Source organism: Hemicordylus capensis, chromosome 8 (assembly GCF_027244095.1).
Source record: "Hemicordylus capensis ecotype Gifberg chromosome 8, rHemCap1.1.pri, whole genome shotgun sequence".
Lineage (NCBI taxonomy): Eukaryota > Metazoa > Chordata > Lepidosauria > Squamata > Cordylidae > Hemicordylus > Hemicordylus capensis.
The window spans coordinates 870,148-883,906 of NC_069664.1; the positions used below are offsets into that span (position 1 = coordinate 870,148).

Here is a 13,759-nt window from a genome sequence, read left to right on the forward strand (position 1 = left end):
TGGCTCCTTGATGGCCTGTGGGAAGGCAGCGCCTCCTGGTGGCCATTGACTTGTTGCTCCCACCAAGAGGGAGGCGCTAAAGCTCACGAGAATCCTGTGATAAGGTCCATGGAGTGCTTTGTACCCCCTCCAAGCGACCAGGAGTCGTCTTCAAAGTACTCCGTGGACATTATCGTAGCAATTCGCGCAACAGCCCTGCAAGGAAACAGGTCCAGTTATTCCCCACAAGGGCAACTGAGGCAAAGAACAGCTTTGCCCAAGGACAGGCCTCCTGCTGAGGTGCGGTCTGAACTGGGGATGTCCTCCTGGCTCGTGGTTCAAGGTCAGCTCGCAGGTGCTTCTGGAAGGAACAGCCACAGCCATTCAGCGTCAGACTCCAGAACGAGGGGTCCTAGGATTTGTCCAGGCAAGAGGCGGATGCTCCCTGGAAGGTCCGTGACCAGGCACCAGTTCCTGGTAGCAAAACCAGCAGGAGGTTCGGTGGCCCTTTAAAGTCCTCCGGCTCACTGGCTGTGACTTGTTCCCTTCCCTCTGCCTGGGTGTATTTGTACTTATCAACATTCTAGACCACAGTGAGCAGGTGGCAGGTCGTGTCGTCAACAAAGTACAGGCTGCAATTAAGTGCCTCCCGCTGCACTGGCAGCATCCCTCACTGCACTTCGTTAGGTCTCCCAGGATTCAGTGGCCCTGACCGGGCCTCAGGACAGAGCAGCTCCTGCCGAGATCTCCTGCTTGGTTAGCTAGGTCTCTTTTAGACAACCCGGATTGGGACAAAATGGGGAACGAACTGCAAACGGGAGGTTTAAACTTCCTCCCCTGAAGCAGAATGGAGGGCTGGAGTGCGTGGGCCTGAAGTTCCTGCTTGCCCCTAGGTTAATGGCGAGGCATGGGTCATGGGCAGGCCAGAGGAGCTGGCTTCGGACGGCAGCCTGTCCTTCCTCATGGCACCGCAATCCCCTCCCCGCTGCAAATGTTGACAGCTACAGCCCTGCTCTTTCCATCCTCACCTTCCCTGGGGGGGGGACCCCCTTAGCTGAAGACTGCCCTCCATCTCTGCTCAAGGCCCTACTGACCCAAGTCTCCCTCCTCCTCCTCCTCCTCTCCTGCAGCAGCTGACTTCCCCAGGAAGTGTCGGCTCGTCTCGGGGATCCAGCGTCCCCGGCTCGCCCTCCAGCATTGTGGTGAGTATCTTCTCCTCCGCCTCTCCTGAGCCTTCGTGGGTCCATCTCGCTCAGCACTGTCTGGGGTTCGCCAGCCACCTCTCTGGTCCCTCCAGATGATTCTTGCTGCTGCTGCTGCTGCTCTTGATTCAGGAGAACTCTCTCTAGCCAGGAGAGCATCAAAGGGGCACTGGGAAGTCTGTTTCCCCCTCTCTCTCCTGAGAACCGCAGCCATTTGACTGGCCAAAAGTCAAGCCTCCGCTCAAAGTGTGTGTGTGTGTGTGTGTGAGAGAGAGAGAGAGAGAGAGAGAGAGAGAGAGAGAGAGAGAGAGAGAGAGAACATCCACACCTATGTGCTGGCAATGCAGGTGGTGGTATTACTCCACGAGGGTCTCCCAGGTGTCCTGTTGCCACCTCACTTGAACAAGGAACAAACCAGCTCTACACATTTTAGCAACTTCCCGTTCTAGTCCATAACATGCCGTATAAGCCATATTTGTCCTCTGCTGCGTATTCTCTCTCCACCTCAGTAAAGCACAAGAGCAGCAATATAAATAACATCAAGACATAAAAAGGAGGCAGTTTTTGGTTGCAGCAGGAGAACAGAGGCATGTTTACTTGGGAGTCTCATTAAGTTCAATGGGACTTACTCCCAGGAAAGTGTGCGCGGGATTGCAGCCAAGTTCTTTTGGACAATCAGGCAGGAGGAAAGAGGAACAATTCCGTGCATTTTCAGGAAGTGACTTATTAAGTGAGATTTTCAGCCAGTAATTTACTGAGGCACTGAAAACCAGCTTCAAACGTGGTTTGTCCCATCCCAGACTTCCCAGATGTCTTGGCAGAAGTAGGGAGGTGGGAGGCTGCAGACATTCAGTAAGCTGGAAGCCTGTGAAACCTGAAGTGTGCAGCAATAAAATGTAAATGGGGGGAATGAAACTGCAGTGGAAGGGAGAGGGGAGGGACCCCAACCATTCCGCCCCAGTGCAGAGAAACAGGGGTGAGCAGAGCCTAGCTGTGCCTCCCCATGCAGCCCCTTGCACTAGCCCCCGGCACCTGGCCCGCTCTCCTCTGGCTGGAAATACCCGGGGTGGCCTAGGCGACCTCCAGCCTCAGAGGCACGAGGCCTCCGAATCCCAGTTGCAGGGGAGCAACAGCGGGAGAGGGGGCAGGCCCTCCCCTCTTGCCTGTGGGCTTCCCAGGGGCATCTGGGGGGCCACTGTGGGAGAGAGGGTGCTGGTCTAGAGGGGCCTCCTTGGGCCTGACCCCGCAGGAGGAACACTCCTCTGGTGTTCTTCGGTGAGCAAGCCTCGCCTCGCTCTCGCCTCGCCTCGCCTCTCCCATGGGTGTCGCCAGCCCAGCCTGTGCCGGCCTTCAGGGCGTCGTTCCTCCTCTCCTCAGGCCAGAATGGACAAGGAGGTGTTGGGCTACAAGGACCTGGCCGCCCTCCCCAAGGACAAGGCCATCCTGGACATCGAGCGCCCTGACCTGATGATCTACGAGCCTCACTTCACCTACTCGCTCCTGGACCACGTGGAGAGGCCACGGAGCCGGGAGGTGAGGACGGCCCCCTCTCTGTCAAGGCCCAGGGGGCGGCGGGGGTGTGCGCGGGGGGGGGGGGGGGTCCCTCTGGCTCCTGCTGGGCCCTCAGCGGCAAATGAGAGGCCGTTCATTGTGACTGACGGCGATGGGAGTTGTAGTCCTGGAGAGCCTCAGGCGGGCCACGAGTGTTGTGAGGCTGCATGCATGCTCCTGGCTGGCCGGGGTGGCTCGTTGGTTGTGTTTTGGAATGAAGCCCTGAGTCAAACGGGGCGGGTTGTGCTGCTGAGTAACGCTTGCCTCTCTTCTCCCCCCCCCTCCTCCTCGCTGCTTCTCCCCCAGCGCTCTCTCTCGCCCAGATCTCTCTCTCCTCCTCCTTCTCCAGAGGTAAGTCGGTGCTTCCTGCAGGAGGGTTGCCTTGGAGATGCGTTTCCAAGCAGGGGATGTAAAGAGCAAGGCCGGCGGGAGGGAGGGAGGGAGGCGGGAGAGCAGAGCATCCTCCCTCATCCAGGCAAGGCCATCAGCGCCAGCCTGCCTGCCTGCCTGCCTGCGCCTGTGGGTCTGTGTGTGCGCACATGCGCCAGAGTCCCTCCTCCCCAGACTCCTCCACGCGCCCAGCGGGGTCCGCCAGAGCTCTGCCCACCGCAGGGGCGCAGACATCGGCCCCTCTGATGCCAGGAGACGCGCGGCTGCAGGAGTTCTGGGCCCGGCGTGCTTCTGCTGCAACCAGTCTTGTGCGGGGGGGGGAGCTTTTGCAGGGGGGGGGGCTGGCGGAGGACGGGCTGCCAGCCCTGCTTGTGCCAGCATTTTGATGCCTCTCTTGCACCCGCAGGTCACCCGGGACTGGATGGAGAACAAGCCCCCAGGAACAAGTGCCTCCCAGGCGGCCAGTCGCCGGACAAGCAGCTCCAGCCGCAGCGGGGTCCACCACTTCCACCGCCCTGGTACAGCCTCGCCCCCGCCCCACTCCCGGCAGCCCTGCCCTGTACTCTGCCTGCCCCCGCCCCAGAGCCTCTGGGCTGGGCCTGGCCGGGCCCTCCTCCCAGGACCTCTCTTGGTTTTGTCCCAGCTGTCTCCAGCTGGGAGGCATGGGGGCTATGTGAAGCCTCCATGTTTAGAGGCAGTATATCTGTGGATAGAAGTTTCAGGGGGTAGAGGAGGATGTTGGAGCGGGGGCTCTTGCTTTCCTGCCCTATGTGTGAGCATCCCCCTGGATTAGGTGGCCCTTTGGTCTGAGCCAGCAGTGGTGGGGGGGGGGTCCTCCCCTTATTATGGGCACTGTACTTTGGAGGGGGTGCTGAGGAGTCTTGTTCGCCATCTTGCGCCTCTCTCCAGCCTTGTGGGGCTGCAGTTTCCAGGAGGGAATGACCCTTGAGCTGGCTTAAGCTCCAGGCAGGGAGGAGGGAGCCAGAGGACCCTCCCCATAGAAAAGTGGGGGGGGAGAAATGGGGGGGGCGGGGGTCCCATTGCGCTGAGCTGCTCCTGGCAATTCTCTGCTTCTTCCCCAGACACCAACATGGCGGAGACGAATCTCTACAAGAAGCCCCCGATCTACAAGCAGAGGGGTAGGCGCTGCTCCCCTGTGGGCCCGGGGCTGCCCGGCCGGGGCTGCTGAGCCTGCCACCAAACGCCCCCTTTTGTCCCGCCCAGAGCACTCGGCGGCGACCCCGGCCCCGCAGGGCAAGCACCTGGTTGAGGGCCTGATCATCGAGTCCTCCAAGTTCCCCGCAGCCCAGCCGCCGGATCCCAACCAGCCTGCCAAGATCGAGACGGATTACTGGCCCTGCCCGCCCTCCCTGGCGGTGGTCGGTAGGTGGCCCCGGTGGCGGCCTTGGCCTTGGCCTTGGCGATGCTGCCCTGCCCCGAGTGGCCCTGCGGTGCCCGGTCTGGGTGGCTGGGCAGAGCCCGCGCTGGCCTCCTGCGGCTGGACCCTCCCCGCTGGGCTGGAGGTGCTGCCCTCCTCACGTGCCGGCCGGGTTCCCGGGAACAGCTCGGGTGGCTCCTCTCTCCCCCACCCCCCAGCCGTCAGGTAGCTCCGACCAGTTTGCAGCTCCACCTGATGGATGGCCGGCCTGGAGGCAGCGCCACCCTGGGGCCTGGCAGGGGAGGGGCAGCTGTGCCTCCCTCGGCCAACCCCCCCCCCCTGCCACCCGCTGCTACTGGCTGCCAGGGATTGAGCTGGACACCTTCTGCCTGCAAAGCAGGAGCCCTGCCACGGGGCGGGGGGGCCTGGGGCCTCGCCCGGTCCTCCTCTGGAGAGGGGTTTGGGTCACTGCCGGGAGGAGAGATCTATCAATGGCTACTAGTCGGAGGGCTCTGGGCCACCTCCAGCCTCCGAGGCAGGATGCCTCTGAGTCCCAGTTGCAGGGGAGTAAGGGCAGGAGAGAGGGCCGGCCCCTTTCAGCTCCTGCCTGTGGCTGCCCGTGGCATCGGGTGGGCCACTGTGGGAAACAGGAGGCTGGACGTGATGGGCCTCCTTGGGCCGGACCCAGCAGGGCTGTTCGATGTCCCTCTAGGCAGCTCTACCGGCTGCATTTCCATGAGTTAACGCAGCTCGCCTGGAGGGGCTTTCCGTGTCTGTGCTGAGCCCCTTCCTGGTGCAGCCCCCGAGGGGTCTTCCTCTGCCCACCCCCTTTGCTTGCTCTCTGCTGAGCTCCGGCCTGCACCTCTCTTCCTGCCCGGTGAAGCAGGGGCCTTGCGGCCGTGGCTGCTTGTGCCTGTTCTTCTTGCTGGAAACCAGTTCTGTGGGCTGCTGCAATTGTATTTCTTTCAGATGGAAAGCGGCATTTAATGTGCATGTGTTTTAAGAAGAGAGACCAGGCCTTTTCTTCGTAAAAGAGCCCCAGCTGGCCAGCAATGCAATCACAAAATGGGGGACATGGACCAGATGACCGGGGTGGGTGGGCTGGTGATGGGTCTCCCCCTCCAGGGGGAAAGGAATTCGCCGTCTGGCTGGTCAGTCACAAGGCTGCAATCACAAGCAGGAGGGGAGCTGGCCCAAAGCGGGGCTTCTGTCCCTACATCCCCTGCCCCCCCCTCATAATTTGAGTATGTTTGTGTGACCCTTGAATGCCCCCTGTGGGGCTGAGCAGAGTCCCCAAGACCATGAGGCCCCCATCTGTTGTCTCTGGCTGAGGTGGGAATGGGACGGGGCGGGGGGGGGCCCTTCCGCCTCACCCTCTCAGCCGTGCTACAGCCTCTTAAAGGGGGCCTTGAGACTCCCGCCTGCTGTGCCAATGCGCCCCAGGACAGCTTCCCCTCCAAGCTTTCCAGAAGGAGCCCCCCAAGCCCCGCTGCTACCAGTGGGGGTCATGCCCAGGTGTGCTCCCAGCAGCTTCCCGCCGCCCTGGTCCAACTGCTGTTGGGTGGTTCTCTTTGCCCTCTGCCTTGGTGGGGTCCTCCGAGGTGGAGCAGGACAGCTGCCAGGCAGTCGAGTGGCCTTTTATAGGGGACCCCAGAAAGGCTAGAGGCACCTTTCAAGTGGCAGCCCTCTTCTATTGAGTGGGGGGGGGAGCCACAGTGCCTTTCCCACCCCAGCACAGCATCTCGGCTGGGGCTGGGGCCCCGCTTGGCTTCCTTTTTAGACTGTCGGCCCAGGGAACCCTCCTTTCATTGCTACAGGAACTGCTTTGAAAACATTTTTGCTGAAAAGCAGTTTATAATTTTTTAAAAAATATATTAATGCACTGCCAGATGGAGTTTCAACTTACACCTTATTATATTTTATCTATTTATTTACTTATTTATTTATACATTTATATCCCGCTCTTCCTCCAAGGAGCCCAGGGTTATATTTATACATGGTTATGTTTATGGTTATAAACAGGAGTACATGGTTATGTTTATCCTCACAACAACCCTGTGAAGTAGGTTGGGCTGAGAGACATGTGAGTGGCCCAGAGTCAGCCAGTGAGTGTCATGGCTGAATGGGGATTCGAACTCAAGTCTCTCCGGTCCTAGTCCAGCACTCTAACCACTACACCACACTGGCTCCAAGCCTCACTTCTGAAGGACGAAACCGCCTCATCCTAGGCAAGAACTGCAATCCAGTCATCAGAATTGCAACTGAAAACCTTCTCAGCTTCTTGCTTCAAAGAACACTTCTTTGAATTTGACCTGTGCATGTGTTGTGCTTGCTTATATGCCGGAACAAGCACTCTGTGGGACTCAACAACTTGGGCCCATTGGAAAGTATTGCCCTGACTGCTCTCGGCTTTCTTCCTCGGTGGAACCACCAGGACCTCAGTCCTAAGCTTGCTTCCCGGGGAATAAGCCCAGCTGCACCTGGTGGCCTGTCGTCCTGGGGGAACTGAGCAGAGGGCTGTGCTAGACTCCGCACAAGCAGCAGCCTGCTCGGGCCCGAGTTCTCCCTGGGCCTTGGCAGACGGAGGGTGCCCCCCCCCAGCCCCAGCGGCCAGGTCCCCTCCCTGGCTCTTGGCCCGGTTTAAGCTTCCTGCCCTTGCCCCCACAGAGACCGAGTGGAGGCGGCGCATGGCTTCCAGGAGAGGGGAGGAAGAGGAAGAGGACCCTGCCGAGGAACTGCAGAGCCTGCGTGAGCTGCAGAAGGAAGAACTGAGCAAGGCAGGAGAGGAGGGGTGGGGTGGGGTGGGGTGGGGAGGGGGCGCTTTGGGGCTGGCCGGTCCTGGTGGGCTCTTGCCCAGCTGAGCCTTCCTCTCCCCCTCCCCCAGGTTGCCTCCAACCTTGGCAAACTCATCCTGAAGGAGGAAATGGAGAAGTCGCTCCCGATCCGGAGGAAAACCCGCTCCCTCCCAGACCGAACACCCTTCCACACCTGTGAGTGGGCAGCCCTTTGCTTTCCAGCCAGAGTCCAGAAAGGGGGGGGGGGCTGGGGCTGCTGCAGAGGCTTCCACTGAGATGTCTCCATCGTTTGGGCTCTTTTGTTGCTGGAAGAGGGCTTGCATGCTCCTCAGCAGGCCCTTGACATGTGGGCATTAGAGGCGGGCGCCACACCTCACCCCACACGATCTTGCCTTCAGAGGATTTAAGGGCTCTGGGGAGGGCCAGCAATAGTGAGAAGGGCCACTTCTGGGTACATGGAAAGTTACCTCCATTATCAGAAATTCCAATCCATTGTATTTCTAAGCCATTTTTTTCTTTTGCCAAATGTCTGAACATTGCAAGAATGCCCCAGATTTGTGCACCAAAGTCAGCATTTTGCAAGGGTCTAATCATTGTGAAACACTCGACTTGTAGGTGTGGATGTAGTTAAAGCGTCCTACAAGTCTCTCTTTTTGTTTTTTCTCTCCCGTATATTTTCCACCCACTTTTTAACCAGAGTGCCATAAACGGCAAGAATACCTCAGGTTTGTGCACCATCAGCATGTCTCAAGGATCAAATCATTGTGAAATTGCATTGGTCTCATTGATGGAAATATGCTTATCAGTAGGGATGCGCAGACTGGTCCCGAATCCCACCCCGGTTCTATCTGGACTGGAACCGAACCTCCAGACAAGTCTGAATTTATTTTATTTTATTATTTTTAATTTGAAAATAAATTAAAAATACTTCTCGCCCCTTCGGGGGGCTTCCTGTAGGCCGCAGGTGTGTGTGTGTGTGTGTTTTCCATGAAGGTTCCCCCTCCCCCCGCCGGCCTCTTAAATCACCGCTGCAGGCTGGGAAAAGGCTTCATTTCGGCCCGTTCAGGCCTCTGTAAGTGCCCATGGTGGCCATTCTGGCCGCTGCACATGCCTAAATGGCCCCTGCGAGGCCCTGGGTCATGTCAAGCTGTTAAGCACATCAACACCTACGAGTCAAATGCACTTTCACTATGATTGGTGCACAAATTTGGAGTGTATTTGCATTTCTTTTGGGTTATATTTTAAAGCCATTTTTCTGGTAACATTGTAAAATTATTGCAGAGGTCTGTGCCAAAATCAGCATCCACACCGGGGCTTGCTCCCGGTTGGAGGAGTGGCTGGTGCAGAAGTGACTGACCCCGGCTCTTGTTCTCTTCCAGCTTCTCATGTGGGGAGCTCCAAATCCGCCTCCCTTCCTGCCTATGGGAGAAGCACCCTTGCCAGGGTAAGGTGCCAGCCAGGGGCCACCCAAGCCCTGGGGCGTGGGAGGCTGTTTGGGGACAAGCCAAGCAATTAGATCAGCGCCAAGGGCAGTGAGTGGGGGGGGGCGGCCGGCGGGAGCAAGCGAGGCCCTTTCTGTCGGCCGAGCCGGTCCCTGCCTCCCTCCCTGGCCACTTGGGCAAGGGGGGAAGTGGCCCTGTTCCAGCAGCAGCTTGCCCCGGATGAGCCCGACTAGTTTCCCTTCCTCGGTCAGGCATCATGGCTACGGCTTTGTGTGCCCGGTCGCTGGCTATTGCTTCATTACAGTCGTAAGCCAGACGGCAGAGGCACGATCTACTTGTGTTCTCATTTTTGTACATTTCGGTGTTTCACACATAAGAGTAATAATATTGCTAGAAAGAATATTTTTAAAAATCAGTTGAACTTATTTATACCCCACTTTTGCTGCCTGGAGTCACCCCAAAGTGGCTAAAAGACAACTGGACCAACACCTGCAGGGTGTGTGTGTGTGTGTGCGCGCGCGCTCGCCTCCGGCCTTGGCCCACCCAGCTCGGCACGGGCTGGCAGCAGCTTTCCAGGCAGGGAAAGATCTCCCCAGCCCTACCTGGAGCTGGGACTTTCTGCCTGCCAAGCAGGGCTCCACCATGGAGCTGCAGCCCGTCTTCTCAGGGAGATTCCACCACATCCAAGCTCCAGAAAGCCCTCCTTGAAGCCAGACGCTTTCCAGCTGGCCAGGCTCGGCCTCTTCTCCAGCCCCCAGTGGAAAGCCTGAGAGGCCCCACATGTTTCCCCAGACGAGCATGACAGGTGGGCCATCTGTCTCCCGGGGGGGGCCCTGACTCTGCTCCCTTCCCCTCCATCTGCAGCTGCAGTCCACGGAGTTCAGCCCTGCTGGCAGCGAGAAGAGCAGCCCAGGTAGGAGAAGCCGCAGCGCTGCCCAGGGTGGGGTGGGGGCAGGGGGGTGGCTGCCCTCCCTGGCTCACTCCAGCCGGCTCTGCGCTGGGCCCCGTCAGCCTCCTGCCACACTCCCTTGGGGAGGAGACCGAGGAGGAGGAGGAGGAGGAGGAGGAGAGGGACAGCTTGACACGGCCCCCTCCAGCTTCTCCCCTTCTGTCTTTCAGGCCTGCAGGTAAGCGTCTGCCCTGCGAACGTTGCTGGCAGTGCCAAGAGAGATGCTGATGCTGTGCCCTGCCATTCCCCTGCTTCCGTCTCTGGCCCCAGGACCACCAGGGAGGAGATCGTGATGGGCTGGGGGGTGCACCAAGGGGAAGAGGACGTTTGGCCGTGGGGTGGGGTGGGGATCAATGTGGCAGCTGCGGCAGCAGGGCCTTGAGCTCCGCTGCCGGTCCAGAGAGCCGGCCCGTCTCCACAGCCCATCTTCAGAGCAAGGCCAACGGTGGGTTTTTCCCCCTCTGCAGAATGGCCAAAGAGGGCGGATGGACCGGGGGAACTCCCTTCCTAGTATGCTGGAGCAAAAGGTGAGGACCGCTGCTGTGAGGGTCCCGGGAGGGCAGCTGACCCCGCCCCCCTCTGCGGTTTGCTCTGGGGACGGGGTGGGGGGGGGTGTCTGCAGGGATACAGGGCGGAGTGCTGGCGCTGTGACCGCCCTTTCTTTCTCCCAAAGATGTACCCATATGAGATGCTGGTGGTGACCAACCGAGGTCGGGTGAAGCTGCCGCCAGGAGTGGACAGAACGAGGCTCGAGGTACAGAGCAGAATTCTGCTCCCACTCAGGCAGCATCAGCAGCTGCGGAATGTCGGAGATGTTGCTGGACTACAACTCCCATCAATGGCCTTTCAGGCTGGGGGTGATGGGAGTTGTAGTCCAGCAACAACTCGGGACCTGAGAACCCCAGTCTTAATGCATTGGTCCCCCCCTAGTGTCCCTTGCTCTGCCGGGCAGGCCCAGAAAGACAAGAGGGCATCTTCACAACAGACACGGAGGCCTTCATGGCATTTGGGCGTTGGGGGGGGGGAGGAAGAAGAGAGCACTCACCTGTCCCTCCTCTCCTGCAGCGCCACTTGACCCCTGAGGATTTCCTGCGTGTGTTTGAGATGACGCCAGATGCATTTGCCAAACTGGCCTTGTGGAAGCGGAACGAGCTGAAGAAGAAAGCCTTCCTCTTCTGATCCCGGCCCTGCTCCGAGCCGACATGCTCAGCGTGTGCGCTCCGTGTGTGTCGATCCGTCTTGCATCACAGACGCTTTAGGGCTACTTTTGAGCTGGTCCAAAGGATTGCTCCTCTCTCTCCTTCCTGCCCTGCTGACTGCAGAAGAGGCTGTGAGCCTGTCCCACTGCAGGGCGGAGGAGCAGGCCGGAGGTCAGTGGGAAGAGGAACTGACCGACGGGCCCCCCGGGTGGGGCACAGCCCCCTCTCCTCAGAAGGAAGCGGAGCAGAGGATAGTGGGGGGGAGGCTGCCCCTCCTCCTCCTCCTCCTCCTCCTCCTCCCTGCCGCGAAGGCCTCTCACAGTCATGTCTTGTTGTGGGGTCATCTTTCCCCTTCCTTGGCATGCAAGGACCCTGGGACAGCCCCAGCCAGCACAGGGCCGAGAGGTTTGCTTGGGCCCTGGGGCCACCTGGACAGGCAGAAACGAGCACAAGGGCAGCTGGGCTCCACGGTCCCCCTCGCCTCTGCGGGAGTGGCAGCGTGTCTAGGCACAAGGCAGAGGGGGGCCGCCCTCTCACCACCTTCCCTGGCTCTTGCCCAGTTACACGAGAGCAAGGGATCCACTGCTGCCCCCCTCCAGTCGAGGCTACTGGCAGACTCAGTCCAAGCACTCCGCCACTGACTGCCAGGTGGTGGGAAGGGACAGAAAGGTGGGCTGCATTTGGATAGGCCGGCTATGCGGACTCCTCCAGTCTGCCAGAGGCCCCCCCCCCCCCGCGCGCGCCCTCTGGGCCTGCTCCCCCTAAGTCCCCGCTTGCTGAATCCCTCCAGAGGCCCCGTTGCCTGCCTCTCTCAGGCCTTGAGGCTTCTCACCACGCAGGTCACTCCAGGAGGGGAGAGGGCCACAGCCTCCCGTGGGTGTCCTCGCATCACAGTGGCCATCAAGCCTGCACGCCCCACCTCTGCCCAGCCAGATTCTGCCCTTCCCCTCTGTGGGTCGCAGAGATGTGTCCTGCCCACGCCATGCAGTGGACAGATGCCCTGCAGCCTCGCTTTCCCAGGCCCCTGCATGACGAGGTTCCTCTCCTCTGGGGCAGCCCTTACCCACGGGGGGGCCTCCCGAAGCGGGGGGGCAGTGAGCTAGCCAAATGCCCGGCCCAGAGCAGTCAAGAGGCACACCTTCACGCCAAGAGAGGGCACCCTCGCACCTTTTTAGAACAGCCCTGCTGCTAGATCCTGTTTCACACAGTGGCCCACCAGAGGCCTTGGGAAGCATCAGTAAGGCCTTGACCAGCCCAACTCTTGACCTTGACAGAGGCTGCTTGAGAACACAAGGACAGCCCTGCTGGGTCAGGCCCAAGGAAGCCCATCTAGGCCAGCATCCTGTTTCCCACAGTAGCCCAGCAGATGCCCCCGAGAAGCCCACAGGCTAGAGGGGAGGGTATTGTGAATGCACCGATCTCATGGCTCCACCGCAAAGCCCTCTTTGGAGCACCAAAATCCTGCTGTAGCAGGTGGGGCAGAAGAGAGAGCAGGGCCAAGAAGCAGCATGCTCGCGCTGCGCCTTTCGAGCTGGATCAGTGCCCCATGTGGGCACTGCACTCCTTCAGCCCAGGTGGGCCTGCAAAAACCTGCTCCACAAAGGGACAAAAGACTGTGCAGGCAGCCATGGCCAAGATGTGGGGAAGGGCCCCTAGACCTGAGAGACAAAGGCTCCTGGTTATCCGCTCTCCGCCACCCTCAAGGGGCTCCATGGCAGCCTGTGGAGAGGTCAGATACACCACCAGGATGCCAGTGAACAGGAACCCGGCTTGACGCTGCAGCCAGGAAGAGGCAGGGAGTTGGGCCAGAAAGGTGAGGGTTGGCCAAGCTGCCAGAAGCCTCCTCGCTGATTCGGGAGGCCACTCGTGGCCAAGGCCACAGCTCCTTAGCGAGGGGCTGCACAGAGGTGATGGAGCTTTCCCCCAGTTCCATCCTGCATGGTTCCTCCACCGGCTCCAAGGACCAAGCCCGCTCCCCTGCCACCCACGGGGCTCTTGGCCACAGGGCCTGAGGACGTGGCTGCCCATCTGCCTCAGAGCACAGCCGTGGTGGAGCATGCGGAGAAAGCCGGGGAGGCCCATCACGTGGCCAGGCAAAGGGAGGCCTCGAGGACAGAAATGGGGAGCGGTCTTTTGGAACCGCCGAGGGCCCGGGTGGGAGGAGGAAGTGGGTCTCTGCCCAGCCTGCACTGCAAGCCACCAACCTGGACTGCCCACTCTTGACCAGCCAACCAACCATCCCACCAGCTGTGGGGAGCTGCCTTCCTTGGCTCCAGAACAGGGGCCTGAATTCCAGCTCACTCCCTTTCCCTCCGCGCAGCACCCGCCGTTCCGTTCCCTCCGCCACCAGCCCACGTGTGCAAATGTAAAGGATGTAATTTATTCGAAGTCATTGCTCTATACTTGCTTCCCAGTGCTACTGATGTGAACATCTCTATAAATATATAAATATGGACTTCTCCCACTTCGAACACACTGGCTCACCATCTCCCCTTCCCCATTTTTGCTAGTGTCAGAATCTGTGTGAAGAAGAGTTCCTTCCCCTTTCAATTAAATGTGAAGTGGCTTGACTCAAGGCACCCGCGTCTGTCCTGATTTGCGCCCGGAGCTGGGCCAGGTGCAGGAAGGACCCTGCGGCCCTCCCTTCCCCACTCCGAGGCCTCCCCTCTGGAGCAGGGAGCCTGGTTAAGGGGGCTGCCCGTGGCTCAAGTCAGCACCCAGCTCCTCCGGGCCGAGCAGGCCACGGCCAAGAAGGAAGGAGCTCCCAGACCACCCAGCAAGTCTTCCTTTGGGGCAGGCAGGGCCACTGACTGGACCCCAGTCAGCTGGGCTGCCCTGATAGGTCACCTCAAAACAATCACTGGCAGCAAGAGG

General features: G+C 59.8%; 1 protein-coding gene across 4 annotated transcripts in view; it reads left to right on the top strand.

Moving 5' to 3' along the window:
- DMTN (dematin actin binding protein) overlaps positions 1-13,460 on the top strand; it is a 40,576-nt gene extending 27,116 nt beyond the window's left edge. For 3 of the 4 annotated variants that reach the window (XM_053268945.1, XM_053268943.1, XM_053268944.1), the window contains exons 4-14: positions 1,110-1,181; positions 2,559-2,714; positions 3,039-3,083; positions 3,529-3,640; positions 4,205-4,261; positions 4,347-4,505; positions 7,168-7,277; positions 7,385-7,490; positions 8,675-8,739; positions 9,602-9,650; positions 9,857-10,197. In XM_053268945.1, coding sequence (XP_053124920.1) covers positions 1,110-1,181; positions 2,559-2,714; positions 3,039-3,083; positions 3,529-3,640; positions 4,205-4,261; positions 4,347-4,505; positions 7,168-7,277; positions 7,385-7,490; positions 8,675-8,739; positions 9,602-9,650; positions 9,857-10,068 — 1,143 coding nt within the window. In that variant the 3' untranslated portion in view covers positions 10,069-10,197. Of the gene's footprint in view, positions 1-1,109; positions 1,182-2,558; positions 2,715-3,038; positions 3,084-3,528; positions 3,641-4,204; positions 4,262-4,346; positions 4,506-7,167; positions 7,278-7,384; positions 7,491-8,674; positions 8,740-9,601; positions 9,683-9,856; positions 10,214-10,359; positions 10,441-10,751 lie in introns of those variants that run through there. The other variant, XM_053268946.1, reaches the window with a different exon arrangement.
- The last annotated feature ends 299 nt before the right edge of the window (positions 13,461-13,759 follow it).